The 16,401-nt window shown below is 59.7% G+C and overlaps 1 protein-coding gene across 2 annotated transcripts in view; it reads right to left on the minus strand.

The window, feature by feature from the left end:
* CDC42BPB (CDC42 binding protein kinase beta) overlaps window positions 1-16,401 on the minus strand; it is a 95,946-nt gene that overhangs the window by 3,183 nt on the left and 76,362 nt on the right. The window contains exons 22-36 of one of the 2 annotated variants that reach the window (XM_059374046.1): window positions 16,113-16,202; window positions 15,694-15,771; window positions 14,199-14,304; window positions 13,203-13,339; window positions 12,557-12,696; window positions 11,269-11,350; window positions 10,068-10,284; window positions 9,814-9,876; window positions 8,056-8,652; window positions 5,527-5,624; window positions 5,327-5,411; window positions 5,112-5,229; window positions 4,911-5,028; window positions 3,471-3,576; window positions 3,315-3,385 (exon numbers count right to left, since the gene is read on the minus strand). In XM_059374046.1, coding sequence (XP_059230029.1) covers window positions 3,315-3,385; window positions 3,471-3,576; window positions 4,911-5,028; window positions 5,112-5,229; window positions 5,327-5,411; window positions 5,527-5,624; window positions 8,056-8,652; window positions 9,814-9,876; window positions 10,068-10,284; window positions 11,269-11,350; window positions 12,557-12,696; window positions 13,203-13,339; window positions 14,199-14,304; window positions 15,694-15,771; window positions 16,113-16,202 — 2,106 coding nt within the window. Of the gene's footprint in view, window positions 1-3,314; window positions 3,386-3,470; window positions 3,577-4,910; window positions 5,029-5,111; window positions 5,230-5,326; window positions 5,412-5,526; window positions 5,625-8,055; window positions 8,653-9,813; window positions 9,877-10,067; window positions 10,285-11,268; window positions 11,351-12,556; window positions 12,697-13,202; window positions 13,340-14,198; window positions 14,305-15,693; window positions 15,772-16,112; window positions 16,203-16,401 lie in introns of those variants that run through there. The other variant, XR_009399237.1, reaches the window with a different exon arrangement.

A 16,401-nucleotide genomic window follows, 5' to 3' on the forward strand; every position in this document is an offset into this window, starting at 1 on the left:
GGGGCAGTGGAAATCCTGTGGTCTTTAGCTGGTGGTTGCACAACTCTGTGAATTTACTGAACAGCCACGGAACTGTTCACTTTAGAGCGGCACGAACTGCACCACATTCCTCCCAGAGTGTGAACCCACGAGAGCAGTGCAGGACCAACGGGTGCTCTGTGCCCGGGGGTGCACTAGCCCCCTCGGGGGGTCCCCTGTCCACTGTGTGGCAGGCTGGCCTGGGACTTCTAACCTGAACCCCGGGAGGAGGCAACGTTGGAAAGACGGAGGACCAGCTCCAGGGTCAAGGGGACCGAAGCAACGTGGTGAGACCGGGGGCTGGGGAAGCGGATAGAAAGGGCCCAGTGCGCCCCCGACCGGCGGTTCAGCAGAAGCGTGCGAGTGCACGCAGAGGCACATGCTTACACACTCTCCCCTGCCAGCCCCTGGGGAGAACACTATGGAACCTGCTCACTGTTCTCCGAGATCGCAGACAGGCCTCGCCCGAGAGGCGTTCTGCACGAGAGCTGTACTTTCCGTAAATTCAACGTCATGAGAGAGAAAGGCTGCACTCAAACGAGAGGCAGGACAACAAAACCCACAGGTGCTCCTTAACCGGACTCTGGGTTTCAGCGCGGCCAGGCCCTGGGCGTGAACAGTCCCCGGGAGACACCGAGGTGCGAGGCGAGCCCCGCCGGGGAGGAGGGGGCTGCACCCTCAGGAGACGCACGCAGAACCAGGCTGGGGCTCCGGTGAGACCGCACCTTCCTTTCTGCTGGGTGTTCCCCCACAGACCCAACCGGGGGAGGCAGGTCACGTAAAGCTCACGTGGGATGCTTACTCTGGTGTTCGTGCAACTTTTCTGAAGGTTCAAAACTTTCAAAATACACGGCTGAGGGGAAAAAAAGTAATAAGAGAAAAAAACCAAGACCTACCTCTAGAGGCAGCAGCGTTTGGCGGTTCTGAGGGTGTTCTACGAACTTCCCCGGAAAGAAAACGGGTACGTTATGGCTACGAAGAGCTGAGTCAGAGCTGAGCTCAGTACAGCTCTGAGGACAAAGGCGGCCGAGGTCAGCCCAGGGCACGAGGCTGATGAACACTGTCAACCGAAGGACCCCAGACTGTCTCTACTCCAAGAAACAACACATCGCGACCAGGGAGGACTGAGTCTCCGGACGCAAGGCTGCCCCCGTCCGACACAAACAGGCTGGCGAGAAATCCCAGGAAGGGGGGGGGTTTCAAAGGGAAGCCTTTGACGAAAGCACCTGACCGACACCCAGCACCCAGCACCCCTGCCTTAGCCTGAGACGCTGGCCAGAAAGGACGGGAGGCGTGTGTCTTCCTGGAGCCCGGTGGGGGCACGGAGCCCGCGGCGTCAGCGGGCCAAACCTCTGCTCTCAGGAGGCCCCCCAGTGTGCTGAGTGAGGCCACGCCACCTCTGTCCCCTCACCCCCTCCCAGGGTCCAAGAGACAGAACTCCAAGGCCATCAACCAAACACAAGTGCCAATCAGAACTCATCAAGGTAGGGGGACACTGAAGGGCCCAAAGTCGCCAGCTTGTACGGACCCCAGCCAGAACCACCAGGTACGCGGCGGAAGACGGCAGACCATTCACGATGGCAACAAAACCCTCCAACGTCGTAAGAATCACTTACCACAAACATGCGCTACCTGCAGGAGGGAAACCAGCAACTGGAGAGACACTCTGTGTTCCCACACAGGAAAGGTCAAGATGGCGGGCATCCCCCAAATTAATCTATGAATCAATATAATCGCAACGAAAAGCTCAACACAATTTTTACTTTTCTTTTTTTACTGTGAAGCCAACAAACTGCTTTTAAAATGTGGAGTGTGGGTGCCGGGCTGGCTCGGCCGACGAGCACGGGACTCCTGATCCCAAGGTCATGCTCTCAAGCCCCATGCTAGGGGTAGATGTTACTTAATAAATACACTTAAAAGAAATAAAATTTATTTGCATAAAATGAAAACAGCTAAGAAACTGTTATAAAGAAGGGACAGAGATTTCTTGCCTGATCTCCCGCAGGCGGCGCGGACAGAGGAAAGAGTCCGTCCACTGGCGGACGGGACTATCCAGAAACGCATCAACAAAGGGGTTTAATGTACTATAAAGACAACATTTCAAGCTGGAGGGAAAGAAAAGGCAGGGGCCAGGGCACCATCCGCTTGTGAAATAAGTCAGCTTAGGTCTTTGCCTGCAAACATACTCTCAGAGTCAGGACACTTTCTCACAAACATACATTACGAAGGTACGACGCACCAAGAGGAAACCTCGCTGAGCTCCAGAGATGAGAGAACGTCTGTTCACCTTAGCTGAATGAGACAGACGGGACTGCGTGGGAATTAGCGGCTGCAACAGACCACGTTCACAGTGAGGAAAGAGCTTCCAGGAATGAGGGAGGGGCGAAGGTGGGACATTGGGCCTGGAGGAAGAACGGCCGGCCCACGCGGGCAGTGGCCGCGGACCTCAGAGAGTCAGCAGCCCGGCAGGAAGACCAGCATCGGCCTCACCTGTTCTGCCCCGAGTGGGGCTCCCAGGGAGCCACCGGGCAGGGTGTGGGGCTGCCTAGTGCACGGAGCCTGGTGAGCACGGGCTCCCGCACCGTCCCCAGTCTCCCCAGCAAGCGTAAGGCCACACCCACCGTGGCACAGTCCGCGGTGCCCAAGGAGCAGCAGAGCCACGCTGGCCCCGCAGGCCCCAATTCTGAACAGCCACCAGAGAACGGGCAGACAGGCCAGCGTGGGAGCCTCTCGCAGACGCACCAGGCCACCCGCACACCGACCGAACGCAGCTACCAGGAGTTACACGGGAGCGCGCAGGAGGACAGAGACAGTCTAGAAGGGAGAAGCTGGCTGTGCTTTTCTCGGAAAGGCATTCATTTCTCAGTCATTCGGCAGGGAGGCCCCTACTTGTCAGTGCCCGGGAGGCTTCTGGGGCCCCCCTAAGTCCCCAACTGGGGCAGAGCCTGGAATGGGGCCTGGTTCCAGAGGCCTTGGTCTGATTGAGGAACGTGCTGGTCAGGTCATTACCTGCGAACAGGATCCCACATCCTTCTCCCACCAGGCTCCCAGTCACGGAGCCCGTGCCCTCCTGCCCTCCAGCGGCGCTGGGGAGTAGCGCTCAGGTCAGCCTGTCACCAGGCTGCTCTTCCTCCTGCGGCGGTGACCAGGCTGCACCCCGGCCCCTTCTTTCCCGGGCCTGCCGGGCCCCACAAGGCTGGTCCAGGCGGGGTGAAGCTGCTGTCACCACTTGGATTCTCCCCCACGCGAGGAGCTGCAGACACTCAGTGGCGCCCCTGGAACAAGGTAAGTCTTACCTCTTTGTCGAAGTCCTGGTCAGGATCGGACATACTCCTAAGAGGCACAGCCACTCCGGGCTCCGACCCCCCTGTGGAACAAGGACAGCTGCCATCTTAGGGAAAAGAGTCCAGAGCCCTGGCAGGCCTGGCCCCCACTCTCGGACACCCTGGTACCTGAGGAGGGCCATGAGATGTAGGGCTTGTTCCTGGATGGAGGCTGCCGAGACAGGTTGGGGGGAGCAGGGCCAGGCCTTTCCTCTTGGGAGGGGGGTACAGCGCTCTGGGTGGAGAGAAAGGTAGTGAGCAGGCTTGGGCGCCCAGGCAGACGGCAGGGCAGAAGCACGTCTGGGCCCTGGCCCAACTGCAAGCCAGGCACCACAGACCACAGCTGGGGTCCCGAGACCTCACTCCATGGACAGTGGCACCAGACTAATTTTGAGCTAAGAATTGAGAAGAATGATTTTAGGCAAAGTTGAATCTTAGCTCATGTCTGATTTTTAAAAATTAACATACAATGTATTATTTGCCCCAGGGGTACAGCTCTGTGAATCACCAGGCTTCCAGCATTCATAGTGCTCACTGGAGCACACACATCCCTAGTGTCCGTCCCCCAGCCACCCCATACCTCCTACCCTGCCCCTCCAGCAACCCTCAGTTTGTTTTCTGAGATTAAGAGTCTCTTATGGTTTGCCTCCCTCTCTGGTTTCACTTTTTTCCCTCCCTTCCCTTATGATCCTGTCTTGTTTCTCAAATTCCTCGCATCAGTGAAATCATATGGTAACGGTCTCGGGCTGACTGACTTCGCTCAGCCTAATACCCCCTGTTCCACTCACGTCAGTGCAAATGGCAAGATTTTGCGGATTTTTGATGGCTGCGTAGCAGTCCGCGGTGTGTGTGTGTGTGTGTGTGTGTCTGTGCGTGTCCCACAGCATTTTTATCCATTCATCTGCCGATGGACATCTGGGCTCCTTCCACCGTTTGGCTATTGTGAATGTTGCTGGTATAAACACGGGGGTGCATGTGCCCCTTCGGGTCACTACATCTGTATCTCTGGGGTAAATATCCACTAGTGCAACTGCTGGGTCACAGGGTCTAGCTCACGTTTTTAAGTGAAAAGCTCTGCTATCTGCTTGTAGGAAAATGTTCCTGAGAAGTCTTTTTTTTTTTTAATTTTTTTTCTTAAGATTTTATTTATTTGACAGACAGAGATCACAGGTAGGCAGAGAGAGAGGAGGAAGCAGGCTCCCCACTGAGCAGAGAGCCCGATGCGGGACTCGATCCCAGGACCCTGAGAACATGACCTGAGCCGAAGGCAGAGGCTTACCCCACTGAGCCACCCAGGCGCCCCCGAGAAGTCATTTTTGACAGCTAGTTGCCCCACAGAACACTAACAGCCTGAAAAGGTGACGGACACCAGCCGAGGTTAGAGACCCGCAGATGAACCGGCCAGCTCCGCAGTGAGGCGCCCCGGGATTCTGCCCGAGATGCGGTGAGGCAGTAGCCTAGGCCGGTGGACCGCAGGGCCACCAGCCCCGCCCCGCCCCGCAGCCCCGCCCCGCCCCGCAGCCCCGCCCCACCCCGGCCCGCAGCCCCGCCCCGCCCCGCCCCGCTCACCAGAGGCAAGTCCATGAGCACCTGCATGCCGTCCCCAGGGCCCATGTGGGCCACGTGGTTGAAGTTGGTGGGGTTGGAGATCATTCTGGATCTCAACTCCGGGTCTCTGAGCATCTCTCTGAGGAGAAGCGGAGCGCGTCGCCCGGTTGCCGGCCCGACCCCGCCGCCGCCGCCCGCCCGCCCGCCCGGCCCCGCGCTCACCGCCGCTGCTGCAGCCGCTCCTCCTCCGGCACCTTGAACACGAAGCGCCTCTTGCTCCTGGTCCGCAGCATCTGCTTCTTGCTGTTATCAGACGTGTCGGGCACGTTGAGGGCCGTTCCTGCGGGAGGGGGACGAGCCCTGCGGTTCCGTGCGGCCCTCGGGCGGTGACCCGCCGGCCCCGCCCCGCGCCCCCGGCCCCGCGGGCAGAGCCTCACCCGCGAACTTGCTCTTGAAGTAGATGAGGCGGGGAGGCTCGCAGCTGAGGAGGTTGAGGGCGCCGTCGGAGCTCAGCGGCCGTATCTGCGCGCGAAAGCAGAGGGAGGGCAGCGGCGCGGAGGGCAGCGGCGCGCAGGGCTGCGGCGCGCGGGACTGCGGCGCGCGGGACGGGGCCGACCCGAGCCGCGCGGGGCCTTACCCTCCGCAGGCCGATGGTCTGGACCCACTCCATGGTGCGCACGTCGAACACGTCCACGCCGTACTCGCTGTACACCGTGACGTGGGAGGGGCTGCAACCTGGCGCGGAGGGGGCAGGCCGTGAGCGAGCCGCCCCCCGCGCCCCCCGCGCCCCCGCAAGGCAGGAACTCGCGCGCTCCGGCCCTAGAAGGACCCTTCGCTCCCAAGGTCCCCGAACACAGGGCCCGCCTGTGCCCGCGCAGCGCCTTCCACACTCGGCGCAGGGGCGAGCCGCCGTGCGGGGAGCCGGCTGCCCCTCCGCTTCCTCCGGCAACCCCTGCGGAAACCAGCGCTTTAGGCCCAACATGCCTGGAACTGAGGTGGGGGGAGAGCGCGGTTTGGAGGCAAAATTCCTTTAAGAGATGCAGAAAGTCCGATTTCTCAAGGAACCCTTAAAATTTCCAAACAAGACTGCTGCTCGGCTCTGGGGCAACCACCCGCCCTGCCTCGGCCCCAGCTAACCCACGGGCTCGCCCCCTCGGGGACTGGTCCTTCCAGGTGTGTGCTGGCCTCTGGTGCTCCCGTCTCAACACATCCGGGACCAGCTTTCTGTGAGAAGCCCCGGGGGGGGGGGCGGGGAGGGGGGATGACATTCCCCCCTCGTCCTGAGTGATGGGACACTGCCGGGTGGGGACAGGAACACACCAGGGACCTCTGGCATTTGAGGCTTGAGGGGACAGTCCCCACCTTTAGAATCGCAGTAAGACTGAACCTCTGGGGAAGGAGAGCAGGTCGAGGGAGAGGGCCCGCCCAGGAGGGCAAGGCAAGGGCGAGGCCGGCCGTGGGGTCCCCAGTGCCATCCGGCCCTTCTGCCTTCCAGGCTGAAGTTACTCCCTCGTGTCACGCGTCACTGACTGAAGATGAACCTTTGCAAGGCTTCTCCTGCTGTGCTGCCGTCACAGTCCCCGTGTGCGGTCAGCCCCTCTCTCCAACACAGACGGGGACATGAAGGAGCCTGTAGGAAGCAGCCGAGAGGCTGGAACTGGCCAGCGCCCGCCAGAGGGGACATGCAGCACAGCTCCCTGCGGGAACTCTCAGAGGACCGTCCTCCACACGGAGGACCAGGAGAGGCTGTGTAGCTTGCTGGTCAACTGAGACTTCGTTGTTTAAAGGAAACTGTAAATGAAAACATCAACACCGGTGGCAAGAGGACGGGCCGGGGAGCCTGACGGATGTGCGTCCGAGCCCGGCTCCACCGTGTGGCCCACGTGGGACCGCCCGTGCCTCCCTGCATTACTGGGATGGGCGAGGACCCCCGCGAATGCGCAGCGCGGGCGTGGAACAAGGAGGCAACAGAGCTCTTGTTCTCCAGCCCGAACTTAGCGAGTCGTTTCTCGCCCGCTCACAAACGGATGTGGGGTGTGTGGTGTGCACGCAGGGGGAGTGGGAACCAGGAGGGCCAACACAGGAGCATGAGGTGCGCAGGCCAGCCACATAGCCAGGATGCCAAAAACATCACACGCAGTGACCTTTCCACAATAAACTTCTCAAAACTTGGGGTTCAGGAGAAGACCCTGACAGGCAGGGCTGCCGCATGGCTCTGAGGCCGCTCCTGTCCAGGCTGCCCAGGAGGACGATGGGGTGCGGCAAGGAAGGGACCCAGCCAGCCACCACCTGCCTGTCTGTCTGCCGCCCTGGCTGGGGACTGACTGAGCTGGGCAATGTGCAGAGGTCCAGAGAGCCGAAGGCTGGTGGATCATGTCAATGGCCCGGTGTCCCTGTCCAACACCTCTGGGGACTCTGCCAGCTTGGCAAGGCTGGCCATGAGGCACACAGGTTATCCTTTTAGGTAATTAAGGAAAAACAGGACCCCCACCTCCCACCCTATCCCGATCCGCTCAACATCAGCATGTGCCCTGTGACTCGTCTCCTCACTCCCTGTTCTCCGTCCGACCTGCTGCTTCTCTGACTTGGGCTACACGGAGTACGTGATCTGAGCCGCAGGGTCTGCTGAGAGCGCCCAGACAGCAGGCTGCGTGGGACGTGTCCCCACAGAGCCAACTCGGGGCCCTGACTCACTGGGCTTGGGCCTTAGAGACTCCTGTCCGGGGACCCCGTTCCGCAGGCCACGGAAAGTGGCAAACAAGGAGCCACGGCTCCCAGCAGTTCCGTGGGCACCTCTGTCCCAGCAGGAGCTAACCTGCACTCTGGAGCTGCGGTGTCTTCTGGTACCGAAACCCTCTAGCTTGAGTTTATAAATCCTGCCCATCGGCGTTCTTCAGCGGAGGGGCCCCTGCGAAGCCCTGGTGCTCCGGGGGAGACAGGCGCCGCCGGCAGGAGGCTGGCTCAAGAGGGGCACCCCCACCTCCCACTGCAGTCAGGAGCACACCTTCTCCTGAAGAAATGCAGGGGCCCGCCAACCCCACCCCGGGGCCCCTCTAACTGCTCAGCTGAGGGACTGAGACACAAACCAAAGCGAACTAGAACGCATGCTGACTGTCGAGGTGACGAGCGGCAACAGGGATATGGCAACAGAAAAACATATACATACTACAGGCAACAGGCGCCGCAGGCCACATGAGCTCCTGCATGCGTGACCTCCGACCTTGTGGGTCCACGTACAGTCCCATGTGGCTGAAGCAAAGCAGGTACTCCTCGCTTTTGAGCTCCACAGCACAAAGGGCATCAAAAGACTGCTGTGAGAGGAACGTAAGCGAGGGGTCATTGGGATTTACCAGGGTTAGAGCCTGCCCGTCCCCCTGGGGGCTCAGCAGAGAGAACCCAGACGGGTAGCCAACACACAGCTTGTCCTTGAGCGCGGCCATCCACTGCACAGTGCCGGGGGCCACGATTTCATTGACCTTCCTGTGGAAAGGCCTAGTTCTCTGGACCTCATAGCAAAGGACCAGGCGCTTCACAGCCGCAAACAGGCAGGTGGAGGAGCTCTTCCTCAGTGTCGCGGTTGCGATGAGCTGGCAGCCTTTTGTTTCTGGAAGCTTGACGTCGGCGCTGCTTTCTGCCCCATCGAAAGCAGACCACGGACAGAGATGGACGTGGTGGTTCCGGCCGCAGAGGAGGACGGCAACCTTCTCTTTGGGAGCAAGCTCGATCTGGTGGACTTTCTTGTAGTCAGCAACACGGACGATCACTGCGGGAATGGAACAGCGGAATCACAGCGGCTCAGGAGCGCCTGTGCGAGAGCGCCGGGAACCTCGCCGTCGGCTCCCTGCTCTGCCAACCAGCTCTAGAACACGCTCGAGAATGTGCCTCCAACCCTGCCAACCTCAGGGTCATGCAGATGCCAGGGCAGCGCCCTCCTTCAGGAGCCCCCAGGGGCCACCCCAATCTCACACTCCCCTGCCTCCATGGTACCAGCACCCCAACCCCCCGCCGCCCAGGCTGGGAGATGCCAAGCACACCACAGCCTCGGGGGGTGGATGTGGATCTCCTGGTTCATCCCCGAAGGTAAGAACCCTCAGGTTGCACATGGGGAGCAAAAGTCTGTCTCCAACCTCACTGGACCCTCAGATAAACTGTCTGAAAGCAGCCACCCCCAAATTAACCCGCTATCCCCAACACCCTAACTGGTATAGGACCTGCACTAAGGGCTCTCTGAGCAGAGCCTTTGGTCTGGAACCTGAGGGACCAGCAGCCCTGGGCTCGGGCTGGCAGGAGCCACTGCTGGTGACACGTGTTCCCACCAGGCTCAGCAGGAAGGGAACGCTGGCCACCATGGAGCAGCTCCTCATTTTGGGGGGATGTGCCCAGAGCCCGGCCCAGGAGCCAGGCCAGTTCTAATCTGCCTGCGTTTCTCTCCTGAGACACAGGATGGTGAAGAGAGGAGATGGGGCTACTTTGCATTTTCTTGCCAGAGAGAAGGAAATACCCCACTTTGAAGCAGAGGAAGGAAAGTTTCAGGAAGTCATCAGCACATTGAGGAGTTCAGTAAATCATCTTCCTTTTAGGAGGCTCTCCCTGTCCCCATCTCCCCCTCAGTCCTGTCCTCCACGAGCTCAGTGGGCGCAGGAAGCCACTTGCCACCCCACTCGTGATGCCGGTGGGTCTCCGTGCTCTGCTGAACCTGCAGGTAGAGCCTAACCCCGACTCCGAGGCACCAGGGGACGTGCCACACACATCTGCTGAACATCTGTCTTATCTGCTGCAGGTGACGTTTCTCAGCTGTTCACCCTTCCCTTTGTTTACGGAATCCGCACGTCACGAAGACGCTTTGCTCCCGGGGTTCCTGCTCCTCCTCCCGCACCCGTGCGTGCGAACCAGGGAGGGCAGACAGTGGCTCCTGGGCACTCACCATCGCGGGTCACCTCTATGACGTACAGTCCTTCTTCTAGGCCGACCACGATCCTGTCCCCATCTGTCACGGCAGGAGGAGTAAGAACAGCACACGGACGTCAGTACTATTGACACATACCGTTCGCTTCTCAGAGCAGACACAGGCACTCAGTTCCCGCAGACACCACGCAGATCGGGCCCCACAGGCACCGCGGACACGCTCCACTGTCCCCCGCATCACGGGCACGGCCCCGCACGGCACCGGGCACGCACCAATGACGGCGGCGCTCAGGACAGCCTTGATGAGAGGCAGCGTGCTGTCGTAGGCCTCCTGCGGGATGTGCACGACCTGGTTCTTCAAGCGGTTCTTGTGAAGGATGGACTGCAGTCCTTCCAGAATCCCAACCCACTTCCTCTTCTCATTCTCATTTTCTGTCAGAATGAGCAGTGAGCTGGTCTTAGAAGGTGTCCCTAAAAGAGAAGCTGTCACCTTCGTGACAAAGAAAAGAGCCGTAAGACAACCAAAGCACAGCACACAGATGCCCACAGCCTGGCCCTGACACCCCACGCTCGAGGCCTCGCTGCCCTGTACTGACAAGGGTGTCGGCGGAGTCCCGGTTCCGGGTGCCCATGGAGACTGTGAGGGGCTCTGCTGCCATGAACAGGTACCCCGCATCCCTTCCTTGTCAGACTGTGCTTTTGCCAACACTGATGGAGCGAGTCCACTTCAAAACGATTTCCTGAATGATCTTCCTATACTTAACAGAACGGGGAAGACAGACTTGCCCGCACATGCTGGGACTGTCCCCCGAGCCTGTCCAGGAGCCTGGGCGTCATGGGCTGCTGCTGCAGGTCAGCTTTAAGCACACGAGGATGGCAGTTCTCTATACTGCACAGGTGGGGCAGTTTCTAGGTAGGTAGGTGAGTTCAGTTAAGAGGATTCTTGGACTTCATTTTGCGGTCAGTGAAAATTCTCCTGTGTTTATGAAAAGTCCCAGTGGAGGGGTGGGGGTGATTCTTTCCTTAACCCACAATGGCTCAGAGGCTTCCTAATGCCACACCACCTAATATGAACTCCGTGGAGGGAACGCTCCACCTTGGCCAACAAACATGCTGCTGGGAAACACCCACTGATTCCTGCTGTTTGCTCCCGCTGAGGACCAGTAAGTCCCAGGGAGGGGAGCTGTGGGGGCACATTCCACTCATACAGGACCACGAGGTGGCTCCCAGCATCAGGCACGCTGTGACTGCACAGACAGACCAGGCGGGGTGCGGGCGGGAAAGCAGTGCGGGTGACATGGGGGAGATGGGGCCCTGCACAGGAGGGACCCCAACACAAGGGAAGGCATCTGCAGCGAGGTATCTGCTGGGCTCTTGCTACGGCACACTGAATGCTCCGAGGAATGGTTCCATCTTAAGCAGGGGATTCCTTTTTTAGGGTTAACGAGACTTCTCTAAGGAACGGAAAACATACCCTGAATATACACGGGATATCTCGGCGGGAAGCGTGTATGACGTCTGAGGCCAGGACCGAGCTCACCGAGAACTCCTCATCTCTGGTGAGAAACGAACACTTGGAACATCAGAAAGAAACACACAGCCAGGCCTGACCCTACCCCACTGTGCTACAAATCTCCCGAGAGAGGACACTTCCACGGCTCTACATATACCGTCGGCCCCTCGCTTCCAGCGTGGTGAGGAAGCACTTACACTGACCAAGCCCGTAGACTGGAGGACCCCGTCGGTGTTCCAGTAACAAGGGGCGTGTGAGAGTAAAAACCTTTTTGTTCCCTGAGCCACATGGTTCTAGTCTGTGCCAGATGCTTCCAGCCACAGACACATCGCTGATTTAGCCCAGACCTGGCTACAATCAAGTGGCCACTTGGTGCCGGCTTCTAAGGGAAGGGAGGCAACCCATGCCAAGAGCCGCGCGAGCCCCATGTTGACTGAATCCCGGGCTCCGCCTGCCACCACACCCGTGGCCACCAGCCCATGGGCTCTTGTCCACCAGGCCAGGGCCTACCTGTGCCCAGTGACGGACAGGCAGGATCGCCTGGGGATGTGGAGGTGACCCAGCCACGTGGCTGTCCCTGGAGCCGTTGTCGGGGGCACCTGCCGCAGCTAGGGCCACACAAGCCCCGGGGCGGAGACTGAGGCGCCGGGCTCTTGCCCAGGGCAGCTGCTGACAGGCAAACGAGAACCCTAACCCCGTGCTGAGCGTGTGCCTTCTAGAACTGCTCTGTCCTCACAACCTCTCTGACCTGATCATGCAGTCATGCCCGCTTTACAAGTGGGGAAACGCACAGCTGGACGCTACCCCTAAGAGAAGCCAGGAGGGAGCGAGGGAGGGCGCTCTGCTGCCCCGTGCGTCTGTTAGACGCCAGAAGGCAGGTGGGGAGAGATGCCATGGTTGAGGGAGGGGGTCACGCGGCAGAGCCCTGGGCTCCAGATTTCTGTCACTGAGAGAACGTGCAGGTGCCGATGCCTTGGGCTGGGCAACGTGTTTCTGGGGAATCTCCTAGTTGTTCTTGGGGGCAGGTGCTCTTCTTACGTTAAATACCTATGTGCCAAATTGTTGAGTGCAAAAATACCCACAGGGAAGTTTCTAGCATGCGGGTCAAGCACCTGTTTACAGAAGTGTGTGATGACCAAGGCTGTGAAAGTGTAAGTGAGGTCAGAGACTACCCGGCAACAAACGCCCATCCTGGGCAACATGAAGTCAGCCGGAGCTCGTGGGACAAGACAGAACGCACAGAACAGACCTGAGGTCCAGGACCTGGCTGGCGACAACGCCAGGCTGGGTGGACTTTCCCTCGGGCAGGTCGTAGAGAAAGAGCTTGCAGTCACAGACCACCGCGTAAGCCCGCTGCCATCCCTTCTTCACCCCGGTGGGCTTCGGGACCTATGGGCAACAGTGAGAACATTCCACCGCGTCGGAAAGGCCAGGCCCGGGCCCCAGGAGCCTCCTTGCCAAGGCTTCCCGTCCAGCTGCTGCATGGTTGGCCTACTTCTCCAGGAACAGCTGCCCCCATGACTCGGGGCACGACTAGGGAGGGGTCCACGCAGGATAAAAGGTGATGCAGGGGACCAAGTGGGGAACTCAGCAAACAGGTGTGTCCACACCACACACAGAGCATCTTGGAATGCTGTAGCTCTGAGACCATCTGGACCCAGCACTCAGTTCTGGAACCCTGTCTTTAAGTGATGGAAAGTCAGGAGAGGATGTTCTGGGGTCCTCAGAACCCAGGCCTGAATGCCAGAGGGGAGGCCTCCCAGGACCAGCGCAGAGACTTCACAAAGCAACGAAGGTCGTCCGGAGAGCACTGCGGCGGACGATGGGCCATCACGCCCAAGACAGGGACAGCGGAACTGACGCATGCACCCTCCCCTGCTCTCCGCATGTCCTACCTTGACGTAGCCCTTGTAGGCTGTTCCTATGCCCCTCTGCACATCCACGCCCAGAGGTCGCTTGGACTGCTCAGGAGGGATGGGGCACACCTGGGGCGCGCTCTCTCTGCAGGATACGTGGCACGCGAACGAGCACACTGGGAAAATGAAGGCGCACTGCCGTCAGAACCTGCTTCCTCCACGCAGAAGCCACAGGAGGGCGCGTGCCGCACATGGGGCCATGCGGTAATCCCCACATGTCATGGGAACGGCCTGGACCCCTTGGCAGAGCAACCGGTTTCTGGAACAGAAGCCCTGGGACTCTGGCACCAAGTGGCCCCACGCATGCACGTGGGAGTCCTGACAGGGCGTGAGGGCCAGCGCGGACGGGCGGCCGCAGAGCTGTGCACGCTGCTCCCCAGTCCCCATAGCTTCGTCCCCAGATCACCCGCAGAGGAAGCCGCCTGCGGGTGTGTGACAGAACAGTGGCTTCAAGGATAGACAGGGGGTCCTGGCAGCCGATCTGAAGGGCTGCCGTGAACAAAGGAGGTGGCTTCTACGGCCAGGTAGAAGCACAAAAAGCTGCTTTTGCAGAGCAGCGGCTAGGACTTCAGCGGGCTGCTTGTCAGTGACACGGGCCATCCCACTACCCCAAGGCGGCCACGCTGACAGACTGAGTGAGGTACACAGCACCCAGGCACCAAGGCCAACCACGATGCCAGGAGAGACAGAACACCCCCGCCTACCCTCAGTGCCTGGACGGGAGAGGAGTGAAGTTGTTTAGTCTCTGCTCTTCCTGACTTTCCGGAAGGCCCGCAGATGTTTCATTTCACAGTAAACAACAGCCCCCAGGCAACCTGGGTCCCTGTGGCCTTGTGGTCTCCCGAAGTTCAACTAAGCATTTATACAACTAGAGAGAGCATCTGCCCTGGCCGGCTCACCACTGGCCCATGTGCACTGCTCCCCGACCCAACAGTGCGCCCAGGCCCGCTCAGGCACCCCGCGGCCGCCACTCACCCTCGCAGGCGTAGCCCTGCCGGATCAGGCCCACCATCAGGGACGTGCAGTGGCTGCACTGTGTGGGGCTGGAGAAGGACTTGATGCTGAACTGGTGAGCTTTGGGCTGGAGGAAGAACATCAAGAAGGTGAGACCCAGGCTGTGAGCAGGGACCAGTCTGCTGTGATCACACGGACAGCCTTGGGCATGACCCTGAGAAGCTGAGAACGTGCAGTTTCACTCCGACGTGTACATGTGCCTTCCTGGTGTTAAACGAAGAGCAGAGCCGACCACCCGCCTCCCAAGCTCGAGCCAGAACAGAAGTCAGCACACGCCTCCCCTGGGGCGCGGCCCTGCTCCCAGAAACAGGGGGCTCGGCAGGGGTGCGCTGGCACCGCGCCTGGCCTCCTGGGGGCGGCCACCCAGGGCTGCACATGCATGTGAGACCCACAGTCGCGCAAGAAACCCACAGCAGCCCTGTTCCCGAGAGCAAGGGCATGGACAGACAGCCGGCCCTTGTCAGGGGGGCGGGTGCACCACAGGATCTGCCACGGGGGACAGAGCGTGAGGCCGAACAGAGGAGCAAGCTGGAAGCTCGCAGAACTTAGAGTGTGTAAAGCTCCAGAAAAAAGGATTATTACTCGGGGACACAAATGCCACAAGACCACGGGTAAGAAGCAAGGGAGTGGGTAACACAAAATCCAGAGACCAGAGCCCGTGACTCTACAGGCATCTAAACCCAAAGCCTAACAAAACCAAGTATCTAGCTGGCCCACTGTCTCCGGCTGAGGCCGTGCCTTGTTTGAGGAGAATGAAGCGTCTGAGGGCATCAGGCCACATGCTTGCTAAGCCGGACACTTCGGGCCTCCTCACAAGAGCCCAGAGCCGCGCGGCCCTCCACACACACTCCGGGGAAGGACGAGGTACCGAACTGCGCGCTGGGCGCTCTTCTGCTTACTCTGGGGAAAACACCCTTCCACGAACCACATGGTTCTCTCCCATTCCAAGTGCAGACAGACGGATAGATGTCAGCCGGAAGGAGCGTGGCGGACACGTGACCAGAGTGGTCACTGCTAGAGAAGGAAGTGTGGTCTGGGCGATGAAGAGGAGACTGATTCTGAAATTTCCCAGTTAACACGCAAGCCTGTGTCATTCACTGGTTGAATTAAGGAGACACAGGGTCGGGCGCCCGGCTGGCTCAGTTGATTAAGCGTCGGCCTTTGCCTCAGGTCATGATCTCAGGTCCTGGGATCGAGTCCTGCTTCAGGCCCCTGCTCGGCGGGGAGCCTGCTTCCCCTCTACCCCTCCATCGCTTGTGCTCTCTCATACACTCTCTCAAGAAAATAAATTCTTAAAAAATGAGAGGTAAGGTCCTGATACTTTGTGGACCACACTGCTCACGGCAAGCCATTACTAGACACCAGGGTCTCACTGCGCACACAGAAACAGTCTTATTTATACAAAGTTATCTCCTAAAACTGAGAAGGAGGCACAGGTGCAAAGCCAGGCCCCTACCTTTGGTCCGGCCAGAGCGAGGGGCTGCGTGGTGGGCAGCGGCACGGCGGGTGGCCTCTGTGTGGCCCGAGCCATGTCCTGGGGACAAGCAGGGACAGGTGAGCATCCTCTGAGCTCGCTACTGCTCTTACATGTCACACCCTGCTTGGGATTCATTTCTCTCTAGAACTGATTAATAATGAACAGCATTTTTCATCCCCTACATTGTTGCGACATCTGTCAGAGCAGGCCTCATCCAGCGGGTAATCTGACGATGACGGAGACCCGAGCTGGGCTCGACAGCTGGCAGAGGGTCCTGCTACAGGCTGAGTGGCAGGCCTGGGGGCCACCCTGGCGTGAGCACGGCCCTGCCTATCAAGGACACAGGCAAGGAGGGGACCCCAGGGCTCGCAGGGGGGTAACAGGGTAACACTGCTTACTTCCTGCTGTTCTGTGCTTGCGGCCACGGAAACTGATGGGGACACCTCTGGCTTTGGAGCCTGTGTCTCTTGCTCCCCAGCTGAGCCGCTCTGTAAAGACAAAGGCAGAGACACAGTGGGAAAGAAAGAACTTCCGCAGACGTTGGACTCTGACTGCTGGGTCTGTCCCCCTGGAGACCCAAAGTCCCACCTAGGCCCAGACGCCTAGGCGTCTGTCCCATCAGAGCCCACGTCACTCACAGCTGTGCTGCCTTCCCGGAGGACCACTGCCCTTGGCACTCAGACCGGA

The sequence above is a fragment of the Mustela nigripes genome, chromosome 13 (assembly GCF_022355385.1).
Source record: "Mustela nigripes isolate SB6536 chromosome 13, MUSNIG.SB6536, whole genome shotgun sequence".
NCBI lineage: Eukaryota > Metazoa > Chordata > Mammalia > Carnivora > Mustelidae > Mustela > Mustela nigripes.